Genomic DNA, 16,438 nt, shown 5'->3' with positions numbered 1-16,438 from the left:
GAGCAGTTGCTCTTCTTTTCTGCCATATAGGGCAGTACTTTTACAAAGTGCTCTCCCCTTGTACCCTACCCAGCTCCGTCGAGCCTGGCTTAGCGTACCCACATGCGTGCAAATGCACATACATATGATACGTGTGCGTGCGTCCAGTGGGAGCTGCTAGCTCTCCAGAGAGTGTGTGTGTGAGGGGATGCATTTATTTATCATACGCATGATTTTTTGTTCCCCGCCTGGACCCAGAAAGCAGGCGACGGAGTGTAACCGAGAGTGTGTGAGAGTATTTATGGCTCCGCGAGTCCGCAGAGGAGCTGATGAGCAGTATCGTCGTCTGGCTTCAGCAGTGTGCTTGCAGCCGGGGAGGCTGGCTTGCATTACAAAGCCTGCCTTCGCTGGTTTCTCGCCTGCCTGCCTGCCTCCCGGCCGCGGGAGGAGACGGAGACGGGGCCGGAGCGGGAGGGGGCGGGCCCGCCGCGCTATGCAGATGAGCGGTGGTGACGGACAGCTCTGTTTTCCAATGTCCCTCAGAAACTCGAGTGTTCCTTCCCTCAACTCTTCACTTCAGACTCTATACTTCCCCCAAAATACAGGCTCGCAGGCGCTGGGGGAGCTGGCTGGCTGGCTGGGAGAACTCCATATACAGCAGCCACTTTTCTGATTTCGGGGGCTCGCTTTTCTCTCTCTCTTTCTCCCATTCTCCCCTTCTGTTTCTCTCCCTTTCTCTCTCTCTCTCTCTCTCTCTCTATTTATTAACCCTCTCCTCTTCCGTCTCTCCCAGATGCCCTTCCCCTCCCGGTTAGATTTCTGACCGCTCGATTTATTTTCCCCTTTTTTTGGGGGGGGGGGAGGGTGTTCTTTTTTTTTTTTTTTCCCCTCCTGTTTGTTTTTATTCTGAGCGGGTGTGCATGGGGGGGAGCATATAGCAATTCCGATTCTCTACATAACTGCACAGAGCCAACCGGGGAGAGGGAGAGAGAGAGAGAGAGAGAGGGAGAGAGAGAGAAAGAGAGAGAGAGGGCGGGAGAGAGGGAGAGAGGGAGAGAGAGAGCACGAAAGCAGCGCCAGGAGCAGCGGCAGCAGCAGGGCCGGTCACCCTCGCCCCCTCCCTGCTCCTGTGCACGCCAGTGCAAGCCATGTCCTATCCTCAGGGTTACCTCTACCAGCCCCCCGGCTCGCTGGCTCTGTACTCCTGCCCGGCGTACGGGGCGTCGGCGCTGGCGGCCCCCAGGAGCGAGGAGCTGGCCAGGTCTTCGTCGGGATCGGCATTCAGCCCTTACCCGGGATCGGCAGCTTTCACCGCCCAGGCGGCGGCCACAGGCTTCACCAGCCCGCTCCAGTACTCCACAGACCCCGCCACGGGATTCCCCTCCTACATGGTAACTACCGAAGAGAACCCCTCTCCTTCTTCATTAGCATCCGCATTCTCATCCTCATCATCTTCAGCCTCTCTCCTCACACACTCGCCATCAGTCCCCGACACAGCCGGACGGAGGCCCCGCACCAGCGCCGCAGCCTCCGCGCTGCCAGCCCCGCACCGCGGCCGGGGCCGTGCGGAGCCGTGCGGAGCCGAGCAGTGCCGAGTCGAGTCGGGCGGAGCGGGGCCGGGCCGGGGCCGAGCGGGGCCGGGGCCGGGGCCGGGGGAGCTGCCTCGCTGTGCGCCCCGGCCGAGAGCGGTGCCGCCGTGCCTGGGACCCGGGCTCGCCCCGCGGTTCCCGGAGCCGTGCGGGAGCCCTGATTAAAGAAATACGGCTTTCTCAGTCAGTTGGGCTGCAGGCTTTCATTCCAACCCCCCGGCCCCTTCCACCACACACACCCCCCGCTTTCTCTTTTTTTTTTTCCTTTTTTTTTTTTTTTTTTCTTCCCTCTTTTCGCTGTGGTAGGATAGCGGAGGGTTTCTTTCCTTTCTTTTTTTTTCTCCCTTTTTTATCTTTTTTCCACTCTCTCATTTTAAGTCGGTGTTTAGAGGCGCTGCGGGCTTTATCCTCGTGTGGTTTTATTTACTTTCAGTGTGTTTTGTGCTAATGGTTTAACTGGATTTTGGGAATGAAAAGGAGCATCTGTTTGCGATCTGTGAGCTTCGCTTAAGCCCAAGATGGTTGTGGTGGCCGAGTTTCGGATTTCACTTTCTTCTTATTAGTTAAAAGGAGCATTTGCAATTGCGTGTGCATAAACTATATAAATAAAACCATAAAGTATATAAATAAACTGCACGTCTAGATGGTTATATAGTTTTATAAACGTACACACGCGGAGTCAGACATGTATCTAGTCCGCATACACAAAGACCTGTACCCGGAATTTAAGACTGGAGCCGCTGTCGAGATCCTAGGAGGGGATGGCAGCAGGGTAGTTTGCTCTCCCTGCAAAGTGACAGGGAAACTACTTGCTTTCTGTTCGTAAAATGCGGTGCATAAATTGTCGTGCAGTCTTTATTCGGGGTAGGGTAAAAGATCTGAGGAACTCGCTCGCTTGTTTTTTCTGTTGAGAAGCAGTAGGCGAGTGGCTGGAAGTTGCAGCGAGGTTGTGAACTGTGCGGGATATTGGGTGATGGTGCGCCTGCGAGTCGCCGATCTGCAGGGTTCAGAGACGTGCGAAAAGTTAGCGAGTTCCTTAGCGATATCTAACTTTTCTTGCACCATGCAGACTTAAATAAGCGCAATTTAAACGTTAAAGGGCGAATTAAAATGCTAATTACATCGCATTTGAACAATTCGAAACGGTGCATATCTTCTGATTTGCAAATTGGATTTGCAATGCATTAGTGCAGTGAATTGCTAAGTGGCGGCTTTGTTGTATTTTCTATAGCAAAAAAGGAAACATCTTTTGAACCTTTGAGAGAAATGTAGATATCAAGACACTACCTGTAGGGCCTTTAAAATGTCTGCATGGTTCAAAAAAGATATTGGGAAATATTCAATTACAAGGAGCTGAAATTAGTCAGAAAGATTAAAACATCGCCGGTTTTAAGTGTGTGCCTGTGCCTATGCGTTGGGCGGAGGAAGGGGGGGTGGGGTAGGGGGGTCACAACTTAATGGCCTTTGGGTGCTGTTTCTCCCCCTCATAGAATATGGATACAAGACACCGTCCCGGGGAAATACAAATATAACCGCCGATCTCGCCTTGACAACTTACTAGTGGCTATCAGCAGTAACAAATTGCCAACCCCACCTTTTTGTTCTGTCCAGGGCTCCCCTTACGACGCCCATACGACTGGGATGACCGGAGCCATCAGCTACCACCCGTACGGCAGCCCTGCCTACCCTTACCAGCTCAACGACCCCGCGTACAGGAAAAACGCCACCCGCGACGCCACAGCCACGCTGAAGGCCTGGCTGCAGGAGCACCGCAAGAACCCCTACCCCACCAAGGGTGAGAAGATTATGCTGGCCATCATCACCAAGATGACCCTCACCCAGGTCTCCACCTGGTTCGCCAACGCCCGCCGGCGGCTCAAGAAGGAAAACAAGATGACCTGGGCCCCGCGGAACAAGAGCGAGGACGAGGACGACGACGAAGGCGATGGGGCGAGGAGTAAAGAGGAGAGTCCCGAGAAGATGCCCGAGAGCAACGAAACCTCCGCGGAGGACGAAGGTGGGCGCGGGGTGACGGCGGGCGCCCGGCGGCGGCGGGGTGGCCCCCTCCCGTGCCGTCCCATCTCAACGCGTCCCCCAAAAAACGGGCAGCTAGTTGGGGGGGAAGTGTCCCGTCCCGTCCCCTCCCGTCCCGTCCCTTGTAACCGGGCTGCCGCGGGCTCCGCTCGCCGCCGGCGGCCGGGGAGGACTGGGGGCGTCCGGTTGGGGCGCGGGGGGCCGGCGGGGCGGCGGGGGGCGCCGCGGCGGCTCGTTTCTCGGCCTCTGCCTCTCTTCCTTCCTTCCCTCCTGCCCCCCCCCCTGACTCTGCCTTTCTGTGCCCGCCGACCCTCGCAGGGATCAGCTTGCAAGTCGACTCGCTGACGGACCACTCCTGCTCTGCCGAGTCGGACGGCGAGAAGCTGCCCTGCCGAGCCGGCGACCCCCTCTGCGAGTCGGGCTCGGAGTGCAAGGACAAGTACGAGGACGTCGAGGAGGAGGAGGACGACGACGACGAGGAGGACGAGGACGACGAGGAGGACATCGAGGAGGACGACGGCGGCGGCGGGGAGCGCGACCCGCCGGCCAAGCCCGCCACCTCCTCGCCGCTGGCCGCCGTGGAGGCCCCTCTGCTCGGCCACCCGCACGCCGACGCCGCCCGCAGCGCCAGCAAGGCGGCGCTGGGCGGCCGCGCCTCCCCCGGGCCCCCGACGCCGGCCAGCAAGCCTAAGCTCTGGTCGCTGGCCGAAATCGCCACCTCGGACCTCAAGAGCCAGAACCTGGGCCAAGGCTGCCAGCCAGCGGCGTTGTCCTCGGCCACCCCCGCCTCCGCCCCGCACAGCGCTGCCTACTCGCCCTCCTCCCTCCTGGGGAGGCATATTTATTACACCTCACCTTTTTATAGCAATTATACAAACTATGGGAACTTTAACGCTCTCCAGAGCCAGGGAATCCTGAGATACAACTCGGCAGCAGTGGCTTCAAACGAGGGACTAAGTCAGACTGTCCTAAATGCCAGCTCTGTTCACAAGCAGAGCAGTGACTCTTTGAAAACGATCACTAACCAGCTAGAACAGCATTACAGGCCCTCTAGTTATGACTCAAAGAAAGGTAGGTGACTTATTTTTACCGCTTTCTTCCCCCTTCCACCTCGTCCCCTGTCCTTGGCCAGTGTGAATCTCTTATACACTGTAAATATTGAAACCTTATCTGAACAAAACACTGAGCACACTGTCATCGCTGCCACTGGCCGCATACTGAAGATGGGCAGTAGTGTAATCTGGGGATTAAAAATTGCATGTCACCATCCTATCAATACTTGCCTTTAGGAACGCAGAGAGGAAATTTAAAACACGACTTTTAGATCACTCCGCACACTGCAGACACAGCTTTTAATGCCATTTTAGAAGGAAAACTAAATCCAAAGGTATCCAGAGAGCACTGTTGTCATTACCTTTAATTTATTTATTTTTTTTTCTGACAAACTGGTTTTGCTCTCTTTGTTGCCAGTATTCTCACGGTTTTTGCAGCTTTGGGTTCGGATAATTGCTAACCTTGGACATGAAGTTATGCGGAGCGTGACATTTTTAATGCTTTTTTTTTTTTAGAAAGTTTTATGCTAATATAATCGTTATCTTATTAAAAACAAACAAAGAAACAAACTAACAAACAAAACTCAAGATAAGGGCAATTATAGAATATCACCCAGTCTTTTAAAGGACTTAGCTATGAATTCTGTGTGAGCGAGAGTTGGGACGTACACAAAGTGTATAATCTAGTTAGCTAGCTGTGTCCTGTGACTAACTGAAGGTTATATTTTGACAGATCCCACTGAAGTCTGCACAGTAGGAGTACAACCATACCTATAGAAGTGCAATCACACAGCAATGCAAGTAAGTGAGAGCATTTTCTATTACGCTGATCATTTGGCATCAGGTCTAAGAGTGCACAGATCTAGACTTGCTTAACGTTAATTTCTTGCTTCATTACATAAGGCTCTGATTACAAAGTAAGACACTCTTTTCTGCTATTTTTAAGCCTCTCATTACAGCTTTTCTTTCTTGGTTGGTCTTCATTTTAAAGTCAGGTTAGACAGTTCCCTCACCTCCCATACTCTTTGCTTGTGTGATGCAAAGCCTTAAGGACTATTTGAATGTTACGGAAAGAGAGCTTTAAAAAATATTCTTGAATGTATTGTTGTTTAAAAACAAAGTGCTTGTGCTCACGTGGCAGTGCCGTAATTGCATATTTTAAGTGGGGTTTCCCGCTGTGACCATATATTTGAAATAAAAAGGGAGAATTATTAGAGATCGACATGCATCTTAAGCAGGGTGTGTTATCTATGAATTGCCCCTTGCCTGACTATCAATGGCAGTCTTAATACCTCCATTATCTAGGGCTAACTAAACAACAACAAAAATCGCCTTGTCGATATTTTTCCAACTAATTCTTTGGCTAAGATAAATTAGATGAGAAAGAATTTTATCTTTTTTTTTTTTTTTTTCCTTCAGTTTAATGGTGTTAGTGTGTAACTGAAGGATGATCTGGTTCTTTCCTTGGTCCACAGGTAGGTGTCACAATTGCTTTGAAAAAAGTCAGCAAGCCATCATCTCTCCCCGAGCTAATATATATAACAAATCTCTAAATCCGGATCACATCTTGTGCCACTGTATAAAAGAAGACCACAGAGCACTATTAAATCTTCAGACTCTAATTATTAAACCAGAATTTTGTTGGACATAATGTGAGTTTTCTGGTATAGTATAGTTTCCCCAATGTATGTGTGATTTTTGAAAACAGATCTGTTTTTCTCAGGATATCTTGAATTGATCACTTCATTGCCACGGTATATATTCGATAGGTGTGATAGGATTTATTGTAAAATTTATTTGTAAAAGATGTATACTGTAGAGATAATAAAGACGTGATTGGAGAACTTGAGTCCTTACAAAGTGGAAACAAATTTGATATTTATTTTTGTAACGATATAAAGCTTCTAGTAATTTATGCAAGTTGTATTGCAATGGAATCTGAACTTTTTGTAAATAAATTTTGCCTGGTTTTTATTTGAAACATTGATGGTTATACAATCTTTGGTTGTTTAACGAGAATTCTTTACTAATTTATATCTCTAATTGTAAATAAAAACAGACTAGTCTGCAACAATATGGTGTTTTTCATTCATTTTCCCAAAAATAACAATTTATTATTCAGAAGATGATGAAAGTTATAATTTCACTTGTACAGCTTAGACTATAAAATAAGTAAGCAATACAAATATGTTACAAAGATATGCTTTACATAAATTAATTCCTTCTGGGTTGTTCCTTTATACTGAAGGTTTAAATACTCACATGTGTGCAAGTACATATTTATATACATACTTGCAAATGTGTAGAGAGAGTGATGTGAATACAGGCATGTTTCTTATAAACTATTTATGTTGGGTGTGAAGTAGCTCTTTATTAGAGTTAACACTCTTTAAATTCACCATTTCCAGGGAGAAAAAAGAATCATAATCAGATAGGGCTTATTTCTAATTTATTTGTTTTTGCTTCTAGCTAAAACAAACAAACACAAAAACATAAAGAGAAAAAAGTCCATTTCCTGCTTTTTAATGATCTTTCCCCTTTTTTGTTTATATCAGTGAATCATATCTTTAATTTAATAGTCACATAAGAAATCCACCTTGATTGGACTCATAAGATCAGCTAACTAATCATTTTAATTTTCAGCAAAATAATGGGAATCCTCATATAATATAATTTCAGAAAAGAAACGAAGAATCATTTATTTTCCCCAAAAGATAAATTGAGTGAATATAACGTACGGTTATAAAACAAGAATAATAGCTTCTTAGATTGCCCTTTAATCAATCATACACTTATTTTTCAAGAGGCTCATCTATTTTATTCCATGATTAATAATGTTCCAGCATGAGAGCATTATTAGATCCCAGCAGGGGAGATCCTGAATGCTTTTAGCTGCTTTGGAATGGTCAGTTGGGGTTCATTATGGTCTGATATTGAACAATTTATAAAATCTTGTCTAAACATCTGCCAGCTCAGATAGGCTGATGTGTCTGAAGATGGGAAATTGCTGGACCAGTTGATATTGACAAACGGATCTCTCTCCAGTGGCTTTTTGTTCACTGAAAATTAGTGGCCTCTTGCTCAGGTCTTGTTAGAAAGGGCATTTGAAAGTGATCCTAGATACTTCAGGCATCAGCCTTGGGAATGTTAACTGGATAAAGAGCCATGCTACTCTGGAGTCAGGAAATACATTGTGGTAATATTAAACAGGGGGAAAGGAAGCTGTGCTTCTTAAATACATATACACAATCCCCATGATCCATCTCCCCATCACCGCCCTGTCCCCCCCCCCCCCCCCCCAATCATATTTTACCCCTATAAAGCTGTCCAAACGATTGAGAAAATGCATGTGTTTTTCAGCTGATAGGGCAGAAATTAATATTGTAATTCTGCAGAACTCTGGGATCCATCTAGCTAAAAATAAAACACTGAAGATCTTTACAGCTGGAGGCCTACTCATCTTCTTCTCATGTCATTGACTGATACTTCCCTGCTCCTAAAACATCCCATTTTAAATTGAGGTAAAATGTCATTCTGTCTGTGTACAGTACAATTAGATACCAGCTAAAAAGTAATTCATTTTTCCCTCCTATTTAGTGCATGATGTAAATGCAAATATTTACTTTAATAATACTCAAACCGTCTTTTATGTGCAGTTTGGAAGATTTTACAGAAGAACTTTTAAGTTAGGTGAGATGCCTAAACTTTCTCTTTCTCACTCTGCCTCCTACTTCATCTGCCCCCACCACCCACATTTTATGTTCCAGGTCTCTGTTGGACACAACGTGTACATTTCGATTGGTAAAAACCAAAAGCTGTGGCAGAGATTAAAAAAGGCTAACGACATTCCTTTGATGTTTATACGCCCAAAGACTTATAAAAGATTTCCATAATTTACCCACCCTTGCTAGTATTTAGACCTGGATTTCTTTCAGGAAAGAAAAGTAGAAAGACTTGGAAAACTCGCTTTTAAATATTCACTATGTATGTAAAACCCAATGGACTTCTCTCATCCTCTGAGAAATTCACGAGTGGTTCATGGATACAGATGGGCGACACCCAAATGATTTGGCAAATAAACATTTTTCTTTTTTTTTCTTTTTTTTTTTTAACCAGAGATTAATGGGCAAGAACTGCATATTCAACGTCATTTGAGATTTAATAATCAAAATTGAAAGCAGGAGGAAAGTGTAGCCCTGTTAAATTGTTGGCACAAACAATGCGTTTATTTCAGGATAGCAAGAAAGAGTCATGAACGATAAAATACATCACTTTGTGTGCAGTTTATTTCATAATGATGCCAATCAACCCACTGGGATTAAAATTTCACACCCCTTTCTATATTTACTCCCTCTTCCCCCACCCCCTCTTTTCGGAGCGGAAAGACAAACCCTCCCTTCTGCGGGGCCAGAGGTTTCATTAGAGCTGATTTATTGAAATTCAGGCTTTAATCTCAGGTGGGATCCCCGAAGAATTGGCGCTGTCGCCAGATAGGAAGAGGGTCGCTTTCCACTTTGCACTTCCTGGGCTGCTTTTTTCCTCGCTCCCTGCGAATGTCAACATTTGTTCTCAATAACAGAGTTATTGTTTCAGGAAAGCTGCTCACCAACTGCCTTTGAGAGCGGAAAAAAGCGTCACCCACCTTTGTTCGACTGGAGACGGGGGAAGGGATGGATGGGGACGGAGGTAGCACTTAGCCCAGGCCGGTAGCGGACAGACGGACAGACGTGGGAATTGCTCCTGGACATGAGCTCCCGGTTGAAAGGGAACGGGCTAAGGGGAATTAACTAAGGGGACAGTTAATATAAAGCGCAACGGGCGGCTGCAGAAATAACAGGAATGATAATGAAAACAGTAACAACAACAAAAGAAAAAGAGGACGATCTTCCCCAGCGTCCATTCTCGGAGGAGGTCTTGAGGTTTGGGGGAGAAAGGTGATTTTTCAGGTGAAGAAACAAATTGCAAAGTGCAGCGTTTAATCTAGTCTACCTGGTGGAACCCGCCTCACCAATGTCAAATACGGGGAGCGGGAGAAGGCCGGGGCCAGGGCAGCCTGGTCCGGCCGCGGCCACTCCGTGCCCAACCTCATGGGAAAAGAAAAGAAAACAAAACAAAACAAAACAAAAACCAGCCCTCTCGCCACTGGAAGTTTCTGCATCCTCCACGTGTTACATCTCACTTAAAGGCAGTTCAGACTCACCGCACTGCTGAGAAACCTTCGCGGGGATGTAATCAATACCGGAAGGATTTTATTGCTTATTAACTTTTTGAAGGAAAAAAAATAAAAAAAGGAGGGAGAGAGAGAAACGGAATTTACATACAGGTCGATTTGTTGCCTTCTGTATTCAGACTTTTCCCGAGTGCTTGGGCAAGCTTCTCACGATCCAGCTACTCGAAAAGAGCCTTTGCAGTGTAGGAATTGAATAATAGTGGTATATGTATATATATATACCTATATTATTAATAGTAGTGCTGCACATTAAATAATATGAGTTTTACCCCTTTATTTTTAATCCAGTAATTTATAACTCAGGTATGTTCCTGGCCTTTAAAGAAATAAAAGAGAAGGGGAAAAAAAAAGTTAAGAAACAAAGGGATCCTCGGTGAATATTCAAAGCACCCATGCATCTAATCCCTGATTATTACTCGGTGACTCTGAAGCGGAGTCTTTATTAAAACGGGAGAGGGGAAGTGCGGCCGGTAGGGCACCCGATGGCAGAGATGCTGCTGGGGGCTGCGAGGGGCTCTGGAGGCAGGAGCGCGTTACCTGCGAGCATCCTGGCCGGGGGGATAGCCGGACTCCTGCAGCCTGAACCCGTGTTCCCGCCCCCAGCCCCCCCTCCCAATCCCTCCCCCCAGCCTAGAGTCACAGGGGAATGTCACCGTTTCACGTCCAATCCCGGCCGAGCCGGCGGTATTTTCCCTTAGCAAAAGCAAGGGACGGAGCGACTCGGGGCAGGCACCGTGCGGCTGCTGAGCCGCGCCCCTCACTTTGCTCCGTTCAGGGTTTTGGGGACCCAAAGGAAAGACAAGAGGGCTGGCACCTGGGCCCGGCCCTCCTCGGAAAGAAAGGCAGGAGCGCAGGCCGGCTGCAAAAGTCACTTCTGCTCCACCCGGGTTTGTGTCATCCATGACGGGGGATTTCAAAAGAGCACATATTTGCGAGGAAAAGAAGAAAAAGAAGAAGAAGAAGAAAAAAAAACCTTCGTGCTCTCCGTGCAGCGGCCGTGCGGATATTGTCACTGCTCGGGCTCTTAAAAACCGTCCAAGGGAAAAAAAAAAAAAAAAGTACATTTTTATAGGGAGAAGTGACAATTTATTGTGTATAACTTCTGATCAATTATTAATCGTTAGTGTCAACAACAGGGTTATAATTACCTTCACTTATTTAAAGGAATATTTATTTTTTCTTCTCTCTGATCTGGTAATTAGTTAATGCTCTGGAGTAATGAATTCAAAGCTGATTTGATAATGTTTGAGACAGGGTTTTTTTCCCTCTCTTTTGGCAGCCCCTCTCTCGGGGGAAGGTGTCTCCCCACCCCAACCCCGTTTGCAGAAGTGTCCATGTAAAGGCAAATCGCGCCGCGTTTCACTTTTCAGACTATAAATAACGATTCTGGGAGGAAAAGGGCAAAATGACAAACAAATAGAGCGCAGCTGGGATGAATAAGGCTGATCAAAGTTAGCGGGGGCCGACGATTCTCGCAGCCGCAGCAGATCTGAGTCCCATAAAGGTGCCAGCAACTCTTACCTCTCTCCCCGAGATCAAGGGAGAGGGTGAACAGGGTATTTTAACCCCCTGACATCTTCTCGCGAGCGGTGGAGGGAAGGGAAGGGGAGGGAAAAAAAAAAAAGAGAGAGCGAGGGAAAGGAAAGGGCCGAGTATTTCGTGTTTATCGGAGTTCTCAATGCTTTCACGATCGCGTAGGCAAGGGAATAGGGGGAGCTTACCTGGTGCCCGCGGAGCTCCCCGCCCAGCCTCCGTAGGATGCGCGGTGGGCAGCAGCGCGAGCCTGGCTCCGCTCCACTCCTCGAAGCGGGCGAGGCGCAGCCGTGCGCGCTTAAATGATCCTGAGCCTGGCTTAGCCCTGGGGATGAGGAAGCAAGAAATTTTATATGTATATATATATATATATTCTTTTCTTTTTTTTTTTTTTTTTTTTTTTTTTTTAACCTTCCTTGTGGGAGCTCAGCAGAGTTCCGTCATGGAGAAGGGCAGCCCGCAGGGAGCGTGGCTGCTGCCTGGTTCCCAGGTTTAGGGCGTGGGTAAACCCCCGGGACCTGGCAGCCAAGGGCGAGTTAAGCATTGAAAAACTCCCACGGCCCCCTACCACACATGCATGTGGTGCTGAGCCGAGGTAGAAACTTCACCGTTGCCCCCAACCCGCCCTCCTAGCTTTTTTCCAGACCTCCACTTCATTTAGCATCAGGCGAGGCTTCGGAGCCAAAGAGCACTTTTCGTTTTTAGCGCGGTGAGGCTCATTTTACGGTAGATACGCGTGAGATGGAATATGTGTATCTAATATATGTAATAGGCATATATTTTATATATAAAATCTTTCCCCCGTGCAGCAAAACTGCAGTGGGAATTGCAGTGCAAAATGCAAGTTTGAAAATTAATTCATCCTGACAGGTTTGACATCGCCCGGCTCCCTTTTTCCTGCAACTCTTTCCGCAAATGAATGCCGCTTCCACAGTGTGTTTTAATTTGTCACGTCAAGGCACTAAAAGGCAGCAATATATACTTAAGCCAGTTAACATTGTAATAACAGGTTTAAAGGAGCAATTAAATGGTAGTGAGTCGCATGTCTGACTTTCTATAGGCATTACCACATCAATGGTACCTTTTAGACTGACTATAACTTAGCATGATTGTCTCAATTAGTTTAGCTACATGATAGTTATTGTGAACTCTTTGTGAGTAATCAATGTTACGCAAGCTTATGGGAAGGAGTCTTAAACAGGGGTGAGCACTAGCTAAGAAACATGGACCTCCTGTTTCCAAAAAACACCTTTCTCCCCCCCTCCCTCTTCTTCATCTTCTTCCCCCAGCCCGAAAGAAAGAAACGGTAATTTATAGTCTTATAAATCTGTTTCCGCGACCGGTGTAGCTGAACGTAGATTTACAGGCAAATAACTACTTCTGCCGCGGCTGATAAACGAAACAGTCTCTTGAATTCAGCGCGGATGGCGAGTCACCCCGCTACATTTCTGTTTTTTTTTTTACTGTCGTCTGTCCCGGCAGTTTATGGTCACGATTCGGCCCCGAAGCACAAATAACTTTGAGGGACGCTCCCATGAAATGGTTTGTGTGGGTCCCGTGCTTACGGGCGCCCAGGTTTCACCTTGCTGACATCGGAGCGAGTCCGAATCGGCGTGTGGCAGAGAGAGACCGGCGTGTACGTGTGCGTGTAAACCCGAACCTGGGTGCTTGGGGAGAGCGGCGGGCAGAGGGAGGAATGGCTGCGAAGCTGGGTTATAAATACAAAATAACGCAGCGAGGAAGGTCCTGCCGGAGCAACCGGCCGTTTAGTAACTTGTTAGTTCTTCTCCACCTACAAAATCTTTCATTAAATACCGAGCCACGGGTGGCTAATGCAAAATACAGAGAGCTGCAAATTTAGTGAGACTTGCGTGAACTGCTTCAAAAGACTAACAAGTTTGTAATGTTTTCTGTCACGGGGATTAAAAAAAAAAAAGGCAAGAGAGAGCGTGTTCTATTAAAATTTAAGATAAACATGTTGCAGGAATTTCTGTTGGTGAAGTTATTCTCATTAGTCCTAACAATGTATCACCATTAGACAGGGCTGGAGTCAGCCTCAGTCTCAAGATTTCTGATCTGCAAGCTTTTTTTTTTTTTTTTTTCATGCACATTACATTTCTGTCATGCTTTGCAGCAGAACACGATATCCCCAAAGAACCCAAAGAAGAAAAAAAACACTCTGACAGCAACCATTAGTTAAGAGTGCAATGAATAAACCCCTTGCACAAGAGTATCAGGACTAATTAAGATTCTGTTTAGCAGCCCTGGATGGAATGTTAATGTAGCTTTGACTAACTGAGAATAAGTAGGGGGAAAAACTGCATTTTAAGAGGAATGCTGGGGTGATAACATCTCTCACTTCTTCTGTCCAAGGTCTGCCCAAGCCTGTTACAAAGTCATTATCTCAAATTACTCCTGTACTTCAGTTTTAGAGGGTTTGGGCAAGATCCCCTGGCGTTGAAGTGCTGCCTAGAGCCTTACAAAGCCAATACTCTCTAAGGGGATAAAGGCTGAATCAACCCACTATCTCTACCTTCGAGAGTTTGCTGGTACCAGTTCCTTGGACAAATACAGCCAGGATTCTGGAGGCAGATTAGAATCTATTGCTGGCGTCTCCTCGCAAATCCCTAAAGGGTTTTTGACCCTTTGAAGTTTCGTCTATTTTGCTTACACAGAAGTTTACATGATTAAGTCAGGATTTTACAAGGCTCAACAAGGCAAATTTAGTCACCTCGGAACACTCAAAACCAAAAAGAAAAAAAAAAAAAAAGCAAAACATCCAGTTGTCCTGCCACTCGTTTTGCTCCAGGAATATTAGAATACTGTGATATTCATGGTGATTAGTTTAATAAAGAAGGAAAAAAATATTTGCGAGGCTGTTTCAGCAGGGAAGGACAAAAAAAATCTCTCTCCTCTGGAGTTCATTATTATTATTGTTAATAATAATAATAATTATTATTATTATTATTCACTTCAATAGTGTAATTTCCCCTCCACCACTTCCACTGATCATAAATACAGCTATGTTTCTTGGAGAATGGATGTATTTTCCCTAAGTCCTTCCTAGTGTTTCTAACATTTCCAGCCTGCCTATACTCCTCCTCAACCAGGCAGTTGTGTTCTTTTTATTCTCACCATGGAGCAACAAGCATGCCTAATCCTTCTTTCTGAAATAAGCTTTCTCAAACACTTTACTTGCTAAAAGCAGCTTCTCACACCACAAATCTTTGCTTGGAAGGAGAGGGTTGGGGACTGACAGCATAAACTGGAGAGGAGGAGCGGAGCTCTTTCTCGGGAATAACTACCTATTTAAAGAAGTCCCCTGCAATCACAGAGGGAGGTCTGTAGCTAGAGGCTGCAGCTGCATCTGGCCCACCACACTTGCTTTGCCATTTGTGGAACACATACAGTCTCTCTTTTTCTCTTTCTCTTTCCCTTTTTCTCTCTTTCTCTCATTATCTCTCCCTTTCTCCCACCAGAGGGAAGCTCACTTTGCCAATGGATTACTGCTGCAGAGTTATTTTCTGCAAAGGAAGGAATGATCTTTTCAGGCTCTAAATAGTTAACGATAATAATAATAGTATTATGATAAATAAATAAATAAACAGACCTGGCAGGCTGGAAAGTTTCTGTAGCTGGATCAGTGAGTTGCAGGGACAACAAGGGCAATCAAGCGAGCTGCAGATTTCTCTTCCTCAATTGATTTATAATTGATGAATGGATTTTCTTGTGCAGCTGCAGCGTGGTTAAAAACTATTGAAGAGGTAGGTGTCCTGGGAGGTGTTATTTTGTAAGGGAGACAGTTAGGAGTAACTGGGTGCGTTTATCAGCAGGAGATCTGAGCAAGGAACATGATTACATTAGCTGTTAGTGGCTAGGATTCAACTTTCCACAGGCCTCCAGCACCTGCAGCCTTGGAGGTGACTCACATGGAAATCGGTTCGTGCCTGCTGCCGACCGTATCGGGGCATTGATCTGATGCAGAGCTCCCCATTGATTCAGCCAGCAGTCCTGTGCCTGTGTCACCAGCACGCCATGCACTGCTGGGAGAAAGCAATCAGGTATAATTTTGCAACTGAAGGGCAGGCAATGCATTGTAGAACCTCTCTCATGTGTTCTAAGGAAATAGAAAGTGTTTTCAGAACCTTTAAGGTGGGCATAATTCCTATTCCTGTCATGACTTTTCCCTCTCCCAGTAGGGATGTACTTGTAAGTTAAAGCATTTGTGGAGTACCTTAAACAGCAAAACTATAAAATTAGTATCAAGAGAGATGCAAAGTTGTTACTGTGTCTCTGGATTGTGGGTGTTCTCCACAGGTCTGCATGAACTGTAGGATCAGGTCCCCGAGGGGGACTTTCTATGCCTTCTGGACTAATATCATAGATTGTATGGGTTTTGGTGTGGTACCTTGTTATTGCATTACTCTCTGGGAAAAAATAAAAATAATAATTAAAAAAAAAAAAACAACAACAGAAAGGACAGGCCTCCCTCCAGCCTTTATAAAGGGGCTATCTTCAAGAAGGGGACAAAATGTTAAGGTAAGAGGAATAGGAAAGTCTTACTTTGCTTTCTCTCCTTGAGATTATTCACTTTCAGGATCGTGTTCTTTTTGACCTTAAATTCATCCAAGAATAAATGCAATGTTTCCCCATATCAAGAAAGGCTTCAGCTTTTCTGGGGGCAAGAAGGTTATCTGGGATCCAGACAACAACATGCCCCCATCCTGTGTCCTTGAAGGGCTCAGGCTGGCACATCTTCTCCAAGCAGTCCCAAAATTCTAGCTGCTTAGAGGAGGCAGAGGTACAACTGAGATGGAGATGTTCCTGCTGGTGACAGCACAGTGCAAAACAAATATGAAATGTTTAGAGCGGAGACATAAAGCTATTCCCAGCAGAGCTACTCAAGAACAAGGAAATGCAGTCACAGTCCCACTCTGTCTCTCTTCCCAGTGCAGTGTCCCTCACATTGCTTTTCTGCACTGCATCATTGGCAAGGGGGGGTGAGACCCGCTGAGAGCTGT

General features: G+C 46.2%; 1 protein-coding gene and 1 long non-coding RNA gene across 5 annotated transcripts; one reads left to right on the top strand and one right to left on the bottom strand.

The window, feature by feature from the left end:
- The first annotated feature begins 565 nt into the window (after nucleotides 1-565).
- Nucleotides 566-6,728, top strand: IRX2 (iroquois homeobox 2). Of its 3 annotated transcripts, none has more exons than XM_080580565.1 (5): nucleotides 566-1,370; nucleotides 3,180-3,585; nucleotides 3,921-4,673; nucleotides 5,388-5,451; nucleotides 6,130-6,728. In XM_080580565.1, exons 1-4 carry the CDS (start codon nucleotides 1,128-1,130, stop codon nucleotides 5,429-5,431), a joined length of 1,446 nt encoding a protein of 481 aa, XP_080436691.1. In that variant the 5' UTR covers nucleotides 566-1,127; the 3' UTR covers nucleotides 5,432-5,451; nucleotides 6,130-6,728. The 3 variants fall into 3 exon arrangements, with proteins under 3 accessions (XP_080436691.1, XP_080436690.1, XP_080436689.1); XM_080580564.1 differs by having other exon boundaries at nucleotides 5,388-5,455; nucleotides 6,074-6,728; XM_080580563.1 differs by having other exon boundaries at nucleotides 568-1,370; nucleotides 5,388-5,455.
- On the bottom strand, nucleotides 6,041-15,350 carry LOC308189913. Of its 2 annotated transcripts, XR_013946721.1 has the most exons (4): nucleotides 15,028-15,327; nucleotides 11,606-11,742; nucleotides 9,297-9,441; nucleotides 6,041-9,201 (listed from the first exon to the last, which is right to left on the bottom strand). It is a non-coding gene; the product is annotated as an uncharacterized lncRNA (long non-coding RNA). The 2 variants fall into 2 exon arrangements; XR_013946720.1 differs by having other exon boundaries at nucleotides 9,297-11,742; nucleotides 15,028-15,350.
- Between the last annotated feature and the right edge of the window lie 1,088 nt (nucleotides 15,351-16,438).

This window comes from Anser brachyrhynchus (genome assembly GCF_964034855.1).
Source record: "Anser brachyrhynchus genome assembly, chromosome: 2".
NCBI classification, from domain to species: domain Eukaryota; kingdom Metazoa; phylum Chordata; class Aves; order Anseriformes; family Anatidae; genus Anser; species Anser brachyrhynchus.
Note: the sequence above shows the minus strand (reverse complement) of the source record. Positions and strands in the feature narration are given on the sequence as shown.

Bases quoted from the DNA above. Each gene is read 5' to 3' on its own strand.
- IRX2 (XM_080580565.1), top strand. From the start codon at position 1,128: ATGTCCTATCCTCAGGGTTACCTCTACCAGCCCCCCGGCTCGCTGGCT. The intron at 1,371-3,179 runs GTAACTACCGAA...TGTTCTGTCCAG, and splicing joins CGGGATTCCCCTCCTACATG to GGCTCCCCTTACGACGCCCA. The intron at 4,674-5,387 runs GTAGGTGACTTA...ATATTTTGACAG, and splicing joins TAGTTATGACTCAAAGAAAG to ATCCCACTGAAGTCTGCACA.